Below are 17,776 nucleotides of genomic sequence, written 5' to 3'. Positions count from 1 at the left end.
CTTTTGTGATCCAGTCTTGTGATGCCAAGCATGTTTCTTTCCATACTAAATTGTGTTGTTCTTAAATTTTGAATTTCCTTTGCATTCAGTGTCCATGTTTCACATCCATATGTCCGTATAGGAAGAATAGATTGGTTAAAAACGTTTCTCTTCAGCCATAATGGTAGTTGGCTTTTGAAAATTGAATGTAATTTTCCAAATGCTTTCCACCCAAGCATCGTGCGTCTTTTAATTTCGTCCATGATATTTTGTTCCACTCATATCTGTTGTCCTAAGTATATGTAATGATCTACTTGTTTAATTTCCTCATTATTGATTTTTATTATTTCTGGTTGGACAACTATTGAACATAACTTAGGTCTTCTTTAGGTTTATCTTTAGGCCAGCTGTTTTGCTATTAATTTGGAGTTCATGAATATGAGTCTGTACTTCATGCACAGTTGAAGTAAAGATGACTATGTCACCTGCAAAGCGTAAATGGCTTAAATAGCTTCCGTTATCTTCAGATCTTTCCCTTCCCAATCAAGAAGTTTCAATATTTCTTCTAGGCATGCTGTGAATAATTTTGGAGATATTGTGTCATCCTGTCTTATACCTCTCTGTATTCCCACAGTAGAGATGTTTCCATTGAAACGAATTGCTGTTGTGGCATTTGGTGTATGCTGATTTGATGGTTCTGATATATGGGTCCTCCAGTTGTTGGTTTCATAATGCTTTAACTATTGCACAAGTTTTAAGTGAATCAATGGCTTTCTCATAGTCAATAAAACCAAGACATTGTGGTAATTGATATTCATTACACCGTTCAATAATCTGCTGTACAACTTGAATATGGTCCATTGTACTAAAGCCCCTTCGAAAGCCTGCCTGTTCTTTTGGTTGTGTTAGGTCTAGAGTCGCAAGAAAGCCTATGAGCTAAGACTTTTGTAAACAATTTGTAAACCACTGATAGTAGACTGATAGGTCGGTCGTCAAGTCTTGTGTCTCACCTTTTTTTTTTATGTATCAGAATTAGAGTAGTCGTCTTCCATGTTTGGTACACCATTTTAATTCAGACATAAAGGAAATAGTTTTGCTAAGAGTTTGTAGATTATTTCTCCACCTACCTTCTTTTAGTAGTTCAGCTATAACTCCATCCTCACCTGCATCTTTTCCATTTTGCAAGCTTTGGATGCTCCACATAACTCTTCTGGTAGAATCTATGGTACTTCAGCTGTGTCGTAGTTGTCTTCTTCTTCTTCTTCTTCATTTAATTCATCATCCTGATATAATGATGAGTAAAATTCTTCAACTCTTTCTGCTATAGCATATCTATCTCTGGTGATGGGACCGCCTTGTAGTTTGACTGCAACCATCTGTTTGTTGCTGTTCATCAATTGCTGTTTGCCTTTTTTTAGACTACGGTTATTTCCAATTGTTTGTTGTATGAATTTACAATTGAATTTTCTTATTTCTTCTGTGATACGGTTTCTGATCGTTTTGCACAATTCAGTGGATTCAATTTTATTCTGTAGGTTAATTGAGTGTTTCATTTCTCTTCGTTTCTTCATAAGCTGTTTTGTTTCTTCAGAGATTTTTTCTTGTTTCTGTTCTGTGGTACCAGCTATTTCCAGTGAGCATTGTAAAAGGTTTTGGGTAATAACATCATTATTTTCTGATAGATCAGCAATATATATATATATATATAGTAAAAAAATATTATCCACAGACATGAGGAACGTGAGACTAATGAGAATCATATTGAACACAAAAAAAAACATTCTGATACGAAATTAAAACAATGCATTTAATGAAACACTTATGTTAGAAAATTAGAGAAATTATGAGAAACCTGAAAAGAAACTAGTAGCCATAATGTGAAATGAGAGAGAGAGAGAGGTTAAAGAAGACCAAATGCAAGATGTGAGAACAAATAATAAATTAAGGTAAGTAACACGAAATAACTTTATAGAGAAACCAATGAGTAGGATAATAAAATGATTGAATGAAATCACTGTCCAAGCAGAGAAATCTGATCATCTTTTGATATCAGAGTGTTATCGAATATAAGGGGACGTGACGTGAGATCTTTCTTGCAGGAATTTAGGCAGGACCATATTTTAGTAGCGTGGAAGTTAACACAGTTCTCCTCACTCGATTAAAGAGCAGTGAGAAGATCAGAATTTAGGGCATTTGCTAGGGAGGCTTGAGGCTTCTTTGACTGGGCACTATGAGGTCTGTCAAATTAGACGGAAGAGTGGAATGTGCTGTCATCTGCATAGCTATGGATAGCATTTGAAGGCAGATTGTTAAGTCATCTGTGTACAGGAGGAAGAGAGTATATCAAAGTGTAGAGTCCTGGGGTACTCCAGCATTGGTGGGAAAATCTGAGGAGAGAAAGCCATTTTACCGTGAAACATAGTGAGTGACCAAAGAGGACGTTGATGAACCACTTGCAAAAGACTGAAGGTAAACCACAGCATTGTAGTTTAATGAGCAGACCACTGTACAGACCAGATCATGCCTTAGAAATGTCGAGAGCGATCGCGTGAGTTTCTCTAATCCTTTCCATTGGTTTGGCTCAAGAGGTCAGTGGTGAATGTAGAAGACCAGCTGTGGATCACGAGTGGTGGAGTCCATAGTGCTGGTCACTAATTAGCTGGTTGGCTTCCAGGTTGGTAAGAAGTTAGTTATTGATGACCTCTTTAAACCGCATGCTAAATGATTGAAGTTGTGAAAGTACTGGAAATAGGACTTGATTAAAGAGTTAAGCGACTTCCGGCTTGGTGTTATCATACCCTATCGTATTCGCTGGCAATTATTACGATTACAGCATAGTCAAAAAAAAAAGGATAGGAAAGTGTATTGAGGCTATTGTTGTGTCAGATCCTCAGATGAGAACGAGGTCCTCATTTTGGTGTAGGAATGAGAGAAATTACCTGTCTTTTTATTCAGTATTTAGATCCGACAGAGAGAAAGAGAGAGATGGAGCCATCTGTGATTGCGAACAAAAGTGAGCCAACAGTGTATTGGAGTTGCTAAAAACAGATTTTTTAGCAACTACATAAAGTTCATTTAATTTTTTCCCTTTAATTCGCTTATAGGGATGTTGTACAAAGAAATTATGACATTCTTTAAAAAAATCTACATAAGTGAATTTTAAACTATATTTCGACTTATTTTTTAGGATTTTAAAGGGATATGCATAATTACTACTAAAAACATTATACTTATAAATAGCAGTACTAGTCGTATAGATATATATTCGGTATTCGGATGTATAAATTTGTGTGTGTGTGTGTGTGTGTGTGTGTGTGTGTGTGTGTGTGTGTGTGTGTGTGTGTGTGTGTGTGTGTGTGTGTGTGTGTGTGTGTGTGTGTGTGTGCAATAATGAAAATGGATATGTTAATCACAAACTAGATATTTTATAATTAAAATGTACAAATGAGGAGAGTGACAGCGGGACGTCATGGCATTCATCAACATGGACAGGGAAAAAAAAAATAATAACCTAGTAATTTGTTCATACTTGAGTTCACCGAAGAGGATTTCATTTCTGTTTTTGCGAGATAAAAAAATATTAATTAATGTTTTCACTGACTTTCCAGAATTTAAGTTAAAAAGAAAAAAAAAAGTAGATCGTTTTTATAATGTGGAAACGTTTTAAACTTTATAAGCTTAAACTCTATTCATGAGACATCACACTGACATAAAAATCCAATTTCTTTTCATTATGCTAATATGTTAGTATTCTTATTTATTATATTTTGATTAAATTAAAAAAAAAGAAGTGATTAAAACGAAAACAGTGCAGTTTTGAGTATTAGTGAGAAAAAGTAAACAAAACACAATAGACGAGGGAAAAAACCTTAAAAAAAAACAGTTTCTGCAGTTAAAAACAGAAAATTTCAACAGACGGTGAGCAATATTTTGCCAGACAGTTGCAGTGACTATTATAATATTGCTCACATCTGTTGAAATTTTCTGTTTTTAACTGCAGAAACTGTTTTTTTTTTAAGGTTTTTCCCTCGTCTATTGTGTTTTACTCTCAAAAACATGAAACCGGTACACTTTTTAAAGCACTAGTGTTATATATATATATTGTAGTGTACAATACGAGTGCGATAATTGTTGATCTCATGCCACTGACATCCTAGATCGACTTATGTCTCCTATCATTTCGACAAAAAAATAAGAAGAAATCATTAATATAGTTAACGTCAATAGTATAAAACGAGACCATTTGTTTGTGGCTTTGATATTTTAACTCACGTTCAAATCTTCATTCAAAAAAAAACTTACTTTAATGAAAATGAAGTCAAAGATTTCATAATCTTTGACTTCGAAACACAAAGCAAAAGAAGGCTGTCAAAAAAACATCAACTGTAAACACCACGGGAAAAGAAAATGCACTTACCTCAGTATAGTTCTGATCTAAAAGGTCATCGCCTCTCAAATCCCCCTCAGAATTAAATTCATCGTCTTTTTCCAGCGTTATGCTTCCTGTATTATCTTCCTGGGTATCGTGGGCCAGATCTTCAATAATTCCCTGAAAGCAATTCTTTATATTGTAGGAACTATTTGCTCATTAAGTAAGAAAAATTTATGGATAATCATTGATACATTGATTATCATATAATTAATGATTACATTAAAATAGCTATTGAATATCAAGAGGAATCTCCTTTAACAAGTATAGTTTTTATACAATAATATTTAACTAGTTCACATTAATTAGTTAAAAATATTTTGCATCATTTCTGTTCTATATATATATATATAGAGAGAGAGAGAGAGAGAGAGAGAGAGAAATCTCGATTTAAAGAAAAGCTACTCACGCCAACAGATATCTCCACCGTCAATCCCCATCATTATCTTTCTCAAAAGTTGGGAATCATTTCTACACTAGGACATCGTGCTCGTTCTCTTCTTGATGATCAGATAGAACTTAATAAAGAACTCAATTTTCTCAGGTCTACTTTTCAACAAATGGTTATTCACAAAAACAATTGACAAATTCCTATTAAATCCACCCTCTCGCCATAACGAAGAGACCAATAGTGTGAAAGGTAATGTTTCTATACCATACATAAGCAAGGTTCTTAGGAAATACAACATAAGAACTTTATTTACTCCTCTTCCGAAAATCCGCTGCTTAGTGAGCCGTCCGAAATCTAGACATCACAACCTTAACTATCCCGGTGTTTACCAGATTTGGTGCAACTGTGATATCCCATACTTTGACCAAACAGAGAACTCGATCGAGTTACGCATTGAAGAACATAAAAAAGACGTCAGTTAACAGGAGAACGCGAACCAGTGCTTTGTCTAGTCATGTTCTGTTCTTGGCCGATTCTAATGAAGAAAATCTTAGCCCATACAGTCCTATGGGACAAGTCTAATAACATTTTCCATTGCCACGAGGAATTAGAAAGAAAGATAATAGAATCAAAAGAAATCATTCTCAACCTCTACATCTCAACAACCACCTGAGCTACAACCTTTCAGACTGTCATTGTGCTACGATCAAATACTGGCTGTTCGCGAGATGCTATACGCATGCATACGCCCAACAATGAAGCCAACGAGAAAACAGTTTTGAATGCGCAGACTTCAACGTTTTAACGTTGAACATATATACGCTAACTTTCCGTGGTGTTTACCATTATTTCTTCTATGTTTTACTGGTTATTTCTTTTTTAATGTGCACATGAAGAAGGCTGATAAAAGCTGAAACTAGTTGTGCTATTAAACTTTGTTTTAATTTTTCCCGGTTTCTAGTCATTCAATATTTTCAAAATTCAAAATTCATTTTTACTCGGTTGGAATATTATAAAAAAAAAGTTTAATGACTATAACCGAGAGAAAAGATGACAAGATATATTTAAAAAAGATACTACTAGTTTACTAGTTTCGTTACATGAACATCCTCAGGTATCACAATCAAAGAAGTATATAAAAAATTACAGAGACTAAAATTGTACTAACAGAACAAGTATAAAAAACAGTAGCGTGTTTGAAAAAAATGCAAGTATGAGTTCCAAACAAACGTATACTACGCGCTGTCGCGAGTGCGCCAGTACTGAACAGAAGCAATGTGTGCATCAGAGAGATTGTAACTCAGGCTGTTGTTGATATGAGAGGAATCTAGAGAAATTTCCCTAGATTCAACAATCTTTCTTTCGAGTTCATCGTAGCACACATGGATGTTAGCAGTTTGAGTCCAGTTTACAATGTGCTGGCGGCCTTCGTCTGAGTTAGCTGAAAAGAGAACGTGGCTAGAGAGAGCGCTAGCTCTAGTCCTGTTATAGGAGATATCTCTACGGTGTTCATCCAAACGTAGAAGGATGGATTTAGCAGTCTGTCCATAGTATGGCTTTCCGCAATCACTACTCAGTTTCCAGGAGTGTTTCTGGAAACTGAGTAGTTTTTTCTTCCTACTCAGTTTCCAGTAGGAAACTGAGTAGGAAGATGTTTCTGTTTATGTTTGCTAAGTAATGAAAGAAGTTTTGGAAGCGTAGTGAAGCACGTTTTGAAGTTGAATTTCTTGAGAATCTTGGCCAGTTTTGGTGAAAGAGAGCTGATGTAAGGCAAGGAGATGAAGGCTCTTGGGGAAGAGGGATCTTCAGAAGTAGTTGAGTGCCTGGGGGAAAGAAATTTGTCAATTTTCTTTGGAGAGAAACCATTGTTAATAAACGTTTTTTTAAGAAAACGGAGTTCATTTTCAATTTCTGTTTCTTCTGTAAGTAATGATTTGGCTCGGTGGGCTAAAGTGGAAATAATACCACATTTTTGTGGGGGATAGTGATGGGAGGAAGCATGAAGGTATCTGTCAGTATGAGTAGGCTTTCTAAAAATTGAGATTTTAATGCTCTCAGCACATCTGGTAAGTTTGAGGTCTAAAAAGGTCTAAAGTGCATAAATTTTATATATATATATATATATATATATATGATTCTACATTAGAGTAATAATTATAATTTCGTTCTGGGTAGGTGAAATTTAATGAAATGTGGTATTCGAATCTCTACAAAAACGTGTTCCATTCACTCCAATTTTAAGTAGGAAAACTTTAATGGCAAAATCAACCAAAACAAAATTAAGACTTCAATGTATTGTGATACATGAAAGGCGATATACAAGAATGGTGTTGTTATGAAACCAATCTCTTTATAAAATTCACATTTGACGTTCAAAAGTCCCAGCGTTGATTACCAAAGAATAATTAACTAAAAATACAATAAAGTGGAAACAGATTTAGATAAAATTTGGTTTTATTTGATTTTCACCTTAACAGAAGCGATGATGGGCACCATAAACGGAAAATAAGTACTTGCAGAAAAATTATAATGTTTTCTACATAAGTGGTTATTCAGACGAAGAAGAGGAATGAATCTTTTTGCAAAATCTACAGCAAACAAGATTCTGCTGAAAAATCATAAAATATTATATTTGACAGTAGCGATCACTGAAAGGAAGAAGCCGTCTAGTTTTGCCTTTACATTCAGCAGTAAACGTGAAGATAATGTTCTTGAATGCAGACAGTTTCAAGTAATGTCATCAGCAAAGCCCCACAGAATATCCGAGGAAACAAAAATATTAGAGGAATTTTTCGAGTCAGTTAAAGAGGGCATCTGAAAAGAAAGGTTACTTCTGTTTTGAAGATCTAAACGGTAGAGTAAGAAATAATTCCCTGAAATACAGAAATTTGGGGAAATCAGGGCTAATAACAACGTCTGGGTTTCTGCTCAAACCATGGAATAATCATTACCACGTTTCAATATAAAAAGGTGCATCAATTAACGTCAAGTGAACACAAAAAATAAGACGACTCTCATATGATACATTACTGTTGGCAGGTTATATTGTCTTTAAACAGATTCAGGATAATCGAAGAGTGTGCATGAGATGTGAAATAGGACGCGAAATCCGTCTTATGTTTACCAAATCGGTTTATTAGATCCCATCCTTTCTTTATACGTTGTCTGAATGACTTGTTAGCGCTGATTAACTTCTTTTTATAAACTTAACTTGGATAAAATGGTGGAACTGTTAATCCCAAATTACTGCAGTCACTAAGGTAAATATTAGCCCAGTAGTCGGACCAACAATAAGTCCAGAAGAGCGAACTTTCCTCTAGTTAATTCCACTTTTTCTCGCAACTCCTGCTACGTTAATGAAAGAAATAAAGTTAACGGTAAAGTGATCAGTCAACAATAGTTTTTTTTGTTTACAGATATCTTCAAGCGTCTCAGAAATCGATTCTGAATGAAACAACAGATCCAAATAAGCATTGTTGTTGTTGTTGTGGTGGTGGTGGTGGTGGTACTGAATGGAGTTATCGAGTTAGCTGCCCTCTTGTGGAGTCTGACAGCAGCGCTGTCTGCTACAATTGCTAATGGACCTTTGTTAACACCATAAAAGTGAAGTCAAGTCTAAAAGGAAATCAAATGTCCTATAACTGCGAGAAAAACCTTTAGACTGCCCTTTCAAATGCAAGTGAAATGCAAACACAGACCTGTCAGCGACCAACCGCACCACAAATAAAGGATAATACACTGACCTCATATACCTTGATTGTTTCCACCACAACTACAACCATCCCAACTCGATTCAGTCAGAGTCATCTTTAAATGCCTAAAAATGTTCTGCTACATTGGGCTTCCATATACCCTGGAGGAGATGGTTGTACCTTTGGCGCCAAAGGCAAATTCTGGAATCTCAGAAATTATGGAGGACAAAATGTATAAAAAGCGCGAAATGGCGCTGTTCAGTGCAAGAAAAACGGCAAACACACGGGCATAAAGTCACTTGCTAACGTAATCTTTGTTAATAACAAAGATCCACTGAAAATATTGTAAAACTTGTACTCATTCTCTGAAATAATCAACAAAATGTTCCACGATCTGAAGAGTAGTTAAAATTTAATGATGAGATTATAGGAATGGTAAGAATACTTCGCTTTCTTATGTTATCCAATCTGCTGGATAAATGCCAAGGAAAAGTTTGGAAAAAACTCGAAAGCCTCTTAATGTCATTAGGACATCTGATCTTCTTTGGCTCAAAGACGACATCTTAAATAAATCCACATCTTAGGTTTTTTCCGGCTTTTACACGTGTTGTCTGTTACCTCTCTCTCTCATAATTATAAAAATCTCGCATCACAATAAGTAATCGTATTAGACGTCAACTGTAAAGATTGTGTAATTAATGTTAGGATATCATTATAAGCTATGCTTTAATGTATCTCTGTGAATTTGAATGAATTTTCGATAGCACAAATTAATAAAATTACATCCTCAAAGAAACTGATTCAAAAGTCGCGAAAACGTCTGCTAGGACACTTCGTGTAACTGATCCACAGATAAAATCAAGTATGCCCTACAACAGTAGGATAAACTAGTGCCAACATGTAGTTCTCGGTCGATGCGACCTTGAAGTGATGTTTCAGTAGCCTTCTTAGAGCAGAAGGTTAAAAATCTGTTCCGCTAGTGGCAATATCTCATTTTGCGATAACTGGGAAGGCGAGGACGTGATTCTCTTATTAACAGCGTTATTTCTTTGGATAACCAAAACGGTTTCAACAGTAAGATGTCAAAATCGTTGACTATATACGATGTGCATGTGATTTGCAATCAGCCATATCTTTGTATTGTATAATTAATTAATATATAATTACCTGTTAAGATAAATAGTAGGGAAAAAATGGTCAACCTACTATCTTGAGAAGCAAAATATCTCTCATATAACAGACAGGAACTGAACCAGCTTTTTCTCCCGATCAAAGGCCCCGAATTGCATTGTTTTTCAAATATGCCTCAAAGGACTTTGCTTTTCCCTCATTAGCCTTGCTTTCCACGTTTCATTTTATTAGTCGTTTTGCACTCGTCATGTTTTATGTCTATTGACTGTCGAAAACAGTTAACAGACAAAAAAATAGCATTCTGTGGAATATGCCTGCATCCACATGTTATTCTTGCAACGCTGTTCTTTTAAATAAATATTGGTATCAAATTTAAATTATTCAGTATGTTCTCTCGCGAAAAAATAATGCTCCGTGTCAGGCACGAGTAGAAAAGCAATTCTCAAAAATAAATAAATAAAATAAAATAAATAAATAATACTTGGATGACTTTTTTTATCGCCAAATATAAATGTTTAATGCGTAGAACTTTTTGTGTGACTTACCTGCATCTGCTCGGAGGCAGTCATTGATTTTCTTCTGCTTTGACCTGCATTGAAAAAAAAAAAAAAAAGTTGACATAAGGAATTTAGGATAATTTAATATCTACCGATATTGGTTTGATCAGCAAGATAATCACTTAACGCCCATCATGCAAATATAACTACAGTAACAAGTTTAGAACCAAATTTTGTTTCCAGGTCATTATATTCACCCATTCGTCACTTTAAGAACATTATTCAATTGTTAAAATACGTAAAATTATTAAAATTTCGACAGTTTTCTTTAAAATCTTTTGGATTTGGATTTAAAATTTAAAAATTTGTAATTTTATTAAATTCGTAATTTTTGTGTGAAATAGTTCATTGCAGTTTTCATTTTTTCTAAAACTGCTAAATATTACAAAAATTTCGGAGTGAAATTGAAATTGAAAAGAGTTTTAGGGTTTACATGTTTGGTTAAACGATTTAACATTTATTCAAAATGTATACAATTTCATATAAAATTTCATATAAATGTATAGTCATGAATTCACACAGTTTATATTTTAATCCTCCTTATTTTGGCGCAACGAATAGTTAACTCTATAAAGTATCGCATTGCAAGTATCTAAAGTTAACATCCGATTGAAGACTAGTTAATTTCTCTATATCTAAATTTTATAATAAGGGATTTGCGTTCTAGGATATGTTAAACGTCCGTTCAACAATAGTGAAAGATAATGTAATTGATCAGACTGTAAGATGCATTTATTAGGTTTTGGGAAAATTCTAAATAATTCGACGTGGCCGATCAATTATTTGGGATAATCTTAAATACGTGTCCCAAGAGTAATGGGAGAATTATTTAAAATTGTTCCATTACGGGCTAAAAACATTTGAAACGTAGAAACACATTTTAAAACATTTAAAATGTGTAATATTTTTTCTCTGAAATTGGAAGGAATAAATTCGTAAAAATTAACCACCTGGTGTCATTTTTCATCACTTTTTGAGCTATTTCGATAATTTAAGGATAATTCAAAAATAAATTTTCTTCTCAATTTCCGAGCTCATAGCGGTCAGTTTGATATGCAAAAAAAAAAAGTATTCAGAATCTGAGGATGTGTCCTAAATACCGATAACTTCAAAGAAATTCTTTGAATATTTTACTGCTCAAATTCTGTTTTTTTTTCGCATCCTTTATTTCTAATAAGCCTCGCTTATAGAATTATTTACTCGATAGGAGAAGTTATAAAAACGTTTTTTTTTTTCAATAGGAGATCATTTTAACGCATCTACATAGGTGAAATGAAAGTTGGCATCTCAAAAGTATCAAATTTCTATGAATATGTAACAGAATTTAAGAATTTAACTTAAGGATGAGTCAGACTCAATAATGGGAGTTAACATTAGATTAAATGAAACATTTAAACACAAATCAAATATGCAATGTAGTTAAATATTGTATTCGATTTTAAAACAGTTATTACGTATCAGAGATAAAAGCATAAAAAATAAAACAGTTATTTCTTGTGCTTGTCAGATGTCATCTCCTTCCAGGAGGTTGACTACCATGAGCTTCCACCATGTACGGTTTAGTGCTTCTCTTTTACATTCTTCAAAAGACAAAAAAAAGGTCCAGTCCTTAATATTTCCCATCCAATCTGTTCTTTGCCTTCCTCTTCTTCTTTTTCCTTGTATCATTCCTTCTAAAAGTGTTTTTTGCAGAGATTCATGCCATAGTATGTGATCAAGGTACGTGGTTTTCCTTTTCTTAATGGTTTTCAACAGATTCCTATCTTCTCCAATCATCTTTAATATTTCTAAATTAGTTTTTTCGCAGTCCATTGGACTCGAAGAATTCTTCTGAGGATCCACATCTCAAAGGCTTTTATTTTATTTTCACAATATTTTGATATTGTCCAGGTTTCTGCTCCATATAGCAGTGTTGACCATACGTAGCATTTGGACAGCCTAATTCTTGTTTTTGTGTGAATTTCCCTTGAGATCAGAATGTTTTTCATGCTAATGAACGTTTATCTAGCAATTTCTATCCTTAATATTTCCATATCACACCTTCCATTCTCTGTAATTAGTTGACCCAAATATATATATAACTCTCTACTTGATCTAAAATATTTCCTCTGATCTTAATATTTATATCGGGTATTTTCCCTTTTTCTCTTGTTAGCAGCATGGTTTTGGTTTTTTTGAAGTTGAAATTAAGTCCATATTTTTCACTTAGCTTCAGCTTCTCTTCTAGTAAGTTTTGAAGATCTTTTTTATTTTCAGCTAGCAGTACTGTATCATCTGCATATCTTAAGTTGTTTATATTCCTGCCTCCTCTGCTGACTCCTTTAAATTCTTCTAATTGCTGGAAGATATTTTCAGTATAGAGGTTAAACAATATACAGTAGGAGAAAGAACACAGCCTTGTCTGACACCCTTCTTTACTGGGAATTCCTCCGAGATTTCTCCTGATATTTTTATTCAGGCAGCTTGCTCCCAATATAGATTTATCAATAATCTGGTATCTTTACCATCGACTCCTAAATTTCTGATACATTTGATTAATTGTTCATGTTGTATATTGTTAAAGGCCTTTGTGTAGTCAATAAAACATAAGTAGACTTCCTTCTGCTTCTCCAGATATCTTTCTATAATAGTTCTGATGTTGAAGAGTCCTTCTTTAGTGCCTTTATTTTCCGGAAAACCAGATTGTGTTTCATTAATTTCCATTTTGATTTTATGTTTATTTCTTTCTAGGATGATATATAACATAACTTTTGCTATTTGATTGATCAGACTGATTGTTCTGTATTCTTCACATCTGATTGTCTTCAATTTTTTAGGTATTGGTAGGAATGTTGAGTGCTTAAAAGCTTTTGGTGTCGAGTTTCATATATTTTGTTACATCTGTCAGTCAGTGATCTTATAGCCTTAACACGTAAAGCCTTTAGATATTCTGCCATAATTCCATCCATTCCTGGAGCTTTTCCTGGTTCCAATTTCCTAATGGCATTTGTTACTTCCCAGGTAAGAATAGTAGGCCCCTCCAAGCAATGGCTTATCTATTCTATCATGATTGTGGAGTACCTTTGAATACTCTACCCACCTATCCCTTATTTTGTCTTTCTCCATTAGGATGTTTCCACTGGTATCCTCAATGCAATGAGAGCCTACTCTTTTCCAAAATTTATCAGTTAGCTCCCTAACCTTTTTCATGAAGTTCTCTGGTTTGTGTTTTTTGTTCCAAAAGCTCAATTTCCTTGCATTTGTTGTTGAGCCATAGTTCTTTTGCAATCCTACATTCTTTCCTGATCTCCTTGTTTAAGTTCTTGTACTGAGGACGATTTTTGTATTTCTTTCCTCCATCATTTTCAGTATCTTGTCATTCATTCAAGATTTACTCATCTTCTTCTCAAATTTGGGAATTGTTTGTTTTACTGCCTTTTTATGCGCTCTTTAAATTTCTGCTATGTATCCATCCTCAATCTCATCTTTATGGTAATTATACTTGGTGGAATTAGGAACGTTAACAGCAGTGGATTGTGCCAGTTCCTTTAAAAATTGATCTTGTATTTCTTGATTTTTAAGGGAGCCGAGATCATATTTTTCTATGTGTAGAGGTTTCATTGCTTTCATTAATTTTATTGCTGCTTTAATGACCACGGGGTTGTGGTCTAATCCAATAGAAGCCCTCAGGTATGTTTTGGCTTGCAAGATGTTATTCCGGGATCTTTTTTTTAATCATTACATAGTCAATCTGGTTCCTACAACTGTCTCCGCGACTTTTCCATGTGTAAAATCTTTTAGGAGGAAGAAGACTTACTTTAATTATTTTAACCTTAAAATGGATGTCAGTTTTAACTATATCAACTGATACTGGAGACAAAAGCAGAACAACCAATGAGTGTAATAAAAAAGTCGGAAAAATAACTTAATAATTAGAAATATCTTTGGCTATTACCCAGAGCTCATTCAATTATTCTGCACTCCATTGGTTATGTATCAGTGCCTGAAATCCAGTCCCCCCTCTCTCTCTCTCTCTCTCTCTCTCTCATGTCGGATGCATGTCGCAAAATGATTAAGTGTTGTCGAGTCATTCCTAGAGATCTGTTAGCGATGAAATATATTCTAGCATATTCTGAAAACTCCTAACATCTCCTTAGCAAAACTTATTATTATTTTTTGTCTTGGATTATTATTATTTTTGAATAAATTTTCATTCAATAATGTGTAGTCCAAACTTTACTTACCACTGCAGCCATCATCTTCCTCAGTTTGCGATCCATCATCGATCAGAATTAGTAGCGCAGACTGTCTACCATCCCCTGCAAAAATAAATAAATAAATCTGTATTCTTTTATTTGAATTAAAAGCACTTTATTACTGTTTCCCCTTGTCCTGCATTGCTAAAATAAAATGTGAATAAACATGAATTAGTTATAAGATGTAGAGCCAATTATCGTCTTGTTCCGCTGGTCATTCTTTTCATCTCATCTCATAAATATGTTCGATGATGATAAAACCAGAGGGGCTAAACGGGACAGTCAAGTAGCGACAGACAGAGTTTTTTGGGAAGGACTATTTCCTACACCGCCTTCACAAGATCGGCTAACAGTTGGAATGAACGGATGCACGTGATCTCAACGTTCAAGTAACAGATTTGTTAGGCGTTGGTCGACTGCCGTGGGATGAAGTGCGTTTCTTTCCCGTAAAAATAAGCCCCCCAGACCATTGTACACTATCTTTTACGACTTACAAGACAACGAGGTTGTCTGCTGATTAATCTCCGAGGAATAGGAGAAAAAGTAGAGGGCAGAAAAGTACGATATTTTATATTGTCACTGCACTGCTGTGCTTATTTATTTTCGTAAACTCCTAGCACTGCTATCAGTGAGTAAACAACGGCTGCTATTTATTTTTCTTTATGTTTGTAATTTTACCACTATCAAAATCTATCGAATCGAAGTTTTTACTTCCTCTTTCTGAACAACTTCGCAAGCAATTTAGATAATTGTACTGCGGACATTTATATGTTTGCAGTACAATTTATATGAATAAAGATACCGCGGAGAAATCAGTAAGTCTGGTGCGTGCTGAAGAGGGTAGATTCTAATATGAGTCGCCCACTGAACATTTTTATGTTCGAAAATACAGGGGAAAAATGTCCAAATAATGATTTGAAATGTTTTAAATTCGGGTATAGCGAAAGATTTCCAGCAATGGAACAATGTCAGAAGAGAAAAAGAGAGAGACATAAAGAAATATACGTATAAACGAAAATAACATTTGACGCAGTTTTCATTTGTATATTCAAGAATGTTGACAGTAATACTATATATTAAACAAATAAAGAAAGATTGACAAAAGCCTTGATTTATCCTTGTATTTTTGCATTTCAAATACACTGTATGATATCCTTCAATAAATAGCGAATATATATGAGTTACGTATAGACACTGTTAAGTACGTACTTCCTTTTCTTCCTTTCCATCAACAAAATTCTAAATAAGTTTAAAACGGTCATGGAGTTTCCATGACCGTGTCCACGAGGAAAGGAAGTCCAATATGTTAAAGTATACACCAGCGCTTTTGTTCCAAAATTTCGGATTCTTAAAAGAAAATATTGTTCTTGGTTCTGTTTTTATAGGATATAAAGATATAAACAGAATAATAACTCGGGCAGTACAATAAATCTATTTTTTTCAAATGGCCAGAATAGTAAATTTGGAATGGAATTAATAATTTGTAGGATATAAAATCACTGGTAGAGGAATAAGGGGGAAACTAGAATAAAAAATAAAATAAAAAAAATTCCTGGTTAAATGTGGAGATATGAAAATCAACAAATGGACAGAAGAATAAATATATTGATACGATCTACACGAAATATAAATTCTTATACCTCGTACTATCATATTCATTTATAACAGGTAGTTATGACAAAGTTTCAAATAGAGTTTTAAATATTCGTTTTAGATAAGATTATAACGGCTACAGAATACTTAATGTTTTATGCACTGCAATCTTATCTCCAGGCGGCATTTCTGCATGTTTTTATGAACAGACGAGGATATCGTCTTAATAAATTATGTTTAATGATTTGAAAATCACAAAATGAAATTTGGGAAAAATCATTTTTATATATATAAAACAATCAATAATATCTCAGATTTTATCTTTAATACTTTATTTTTATGTATATTTAAGAGTTTTCGTAAATATTGAGAAATTAATTTTTGTTAATAAATTCGTATTTATGATCCTGTGTAGCTCAGTGGATGTGGCGTTTTGCATCCTTTTTTCGACCGGTTCCCGAGTTAGTCGATCTCCGGCACGGGCAAGCGGGTTTTTCCTCCCGGAAACTCGGGTTTTTCGTCCCATAAACTCAAGAAAATCGACCGTAGAACCCACATTATTTCAGACATTAAATATATTGTGTTAGGATTAGGGACCACGAAATGGCGGCACATTTGAGCCGTCTCTCTTCACTGCGTACCGTTTAATTAGTGATAGCCTTGGGCCATCTGTCTCTGATTGGGTACCAGTGGAGATTGAACTGCCCACTCAGTCTCCAAAAGTTAGATAGGGCTAAATGGCCTCGCCTACTCCCGTATACGGGAATAAAAAAGGCGTTAGCTGAATTCATATTTATATTATTATGGAGAAAATGCAATCACTTCAGTTACATGACGCATATAACTTCCGCCTCTCTAATAATCTACGGTTTGAAAGGGATTCTCTAGAACACATTTTTGAATTCTAAATTCAAAGATTCTTACAATTCCATTACACTAACTTCCCTAATAAGATTGTATAAGAAAATGGTGACATCTAATTCTCCAATTATGAAATTATAAAATTCGTTAACAGTTTGAGACTGGACCTTACCTTCTGTATCTACGTATTGACATCCAGTTGTACCAGAAGGGGTAGTGGAGGGTCGGCCTGAAAAAAAAATTATAGAATGGATGAGCACGTTACTTAGTTTTAAGATAGTTCTTCAATATAAGCAAATTATTTTTATTACAAGAATCATTAGGATAAAATTCAACCTACAATAACTTAATCGGGTCAAATTTTGAATTTTCAATTTTTGTACGAATTTGAATAATTATGGACAATCACTTTTATTCAACAGAGATAGTGAAGGAAACAGCCTGAAACTACTTTAAATGCAATTAAGTTAAAACTAGAGTACTTTAAAAATAGATTTAGAAAAACACTAAAAAAAAGGCATCGTTTTTCTTCTCTTTCTGACATATGTACAGACTACATCGTTCAAATTAAGAATACAGTTGTTTCTCATGTTGATAAGTCTCATGAGAAATTCAATGTAATCCGACAGACTAAACGAAAGAGGAAGAATTGCCCGGTCCTACTTTCATTGCAGATACACTTCTACAGAAACCGCACTGTTCAACTTTTCTTCTATTCCATTTGGAATACAGGAGTTCTTGAAGTTCTGTAAGACTTCCTGACAGTCTTCATGCAGTTAAAGTAAAATAGAGGATAGAAATATTATGGAGGAAGAACGAAAGTAAATTCCCGATTTCGACAGCTTATTCCTCGAATGTTTTATTTATATGGTCTAAAAAAAATAAGTCGTATTCATATTTCATGAAAA

The 17,776-nt window shown here is 34.1% G+C and overlaps 1 protein-coding gene across 1 annotated transcript in view; it reads right to left on the bottom strand.

Annotated features, from left to right (window-relative positions):
* The window catches only part of LOC150105008 (protein Obscurin-like), a 790,953-nt gene that overhangs the window by 748,703 nt on the left and 24,474 nt on the right, over positions 1-17,776 (bottom strand). The window contains exons 4-7 of the mRNA XM_090395103.1: positions 17,041-17,097; positions 14,403-14,477; positions 10,168-10,211; positions 4,397-4,528 (exon numbers count right to left, since the gene is read on the bottom strand). Of these exons, the coding sequence (XP_090251229.1) occupies positions 4,397-4,528; positions 10,168-10,211; positions 14,403-14,477; positions 17,041-17,097 (308 nt within the window). The remainder of the gene's footprint in view (positions 1-4,396; positions 4,529-10,167; positions 10,212-14,402; positions 14,478-17,040; positions 17,098-17,776) is intronic.

The sequence above is a fragment of the Typopeltis vanoorti genome, chromosome 7 (assembly GCF_054136105.1).
Source record: "Typopeltis vanoorti isolate ZY-2024b chromosome 7, IOZ_Tvanoo_1.0, whole genome shotgun sequence".
In the NCBI taxonomy this organism is placed as follows: domain Eukaryota; kingdom Metazoa; phylum Arthropoda; class Arachnida; order Uropygi; family Thelyphonidae; genus Typopeltis; species Typopeltis vanoorti.
This window is presented reverse-complemented; position numbering and strand designations above follow the sequence as displayed.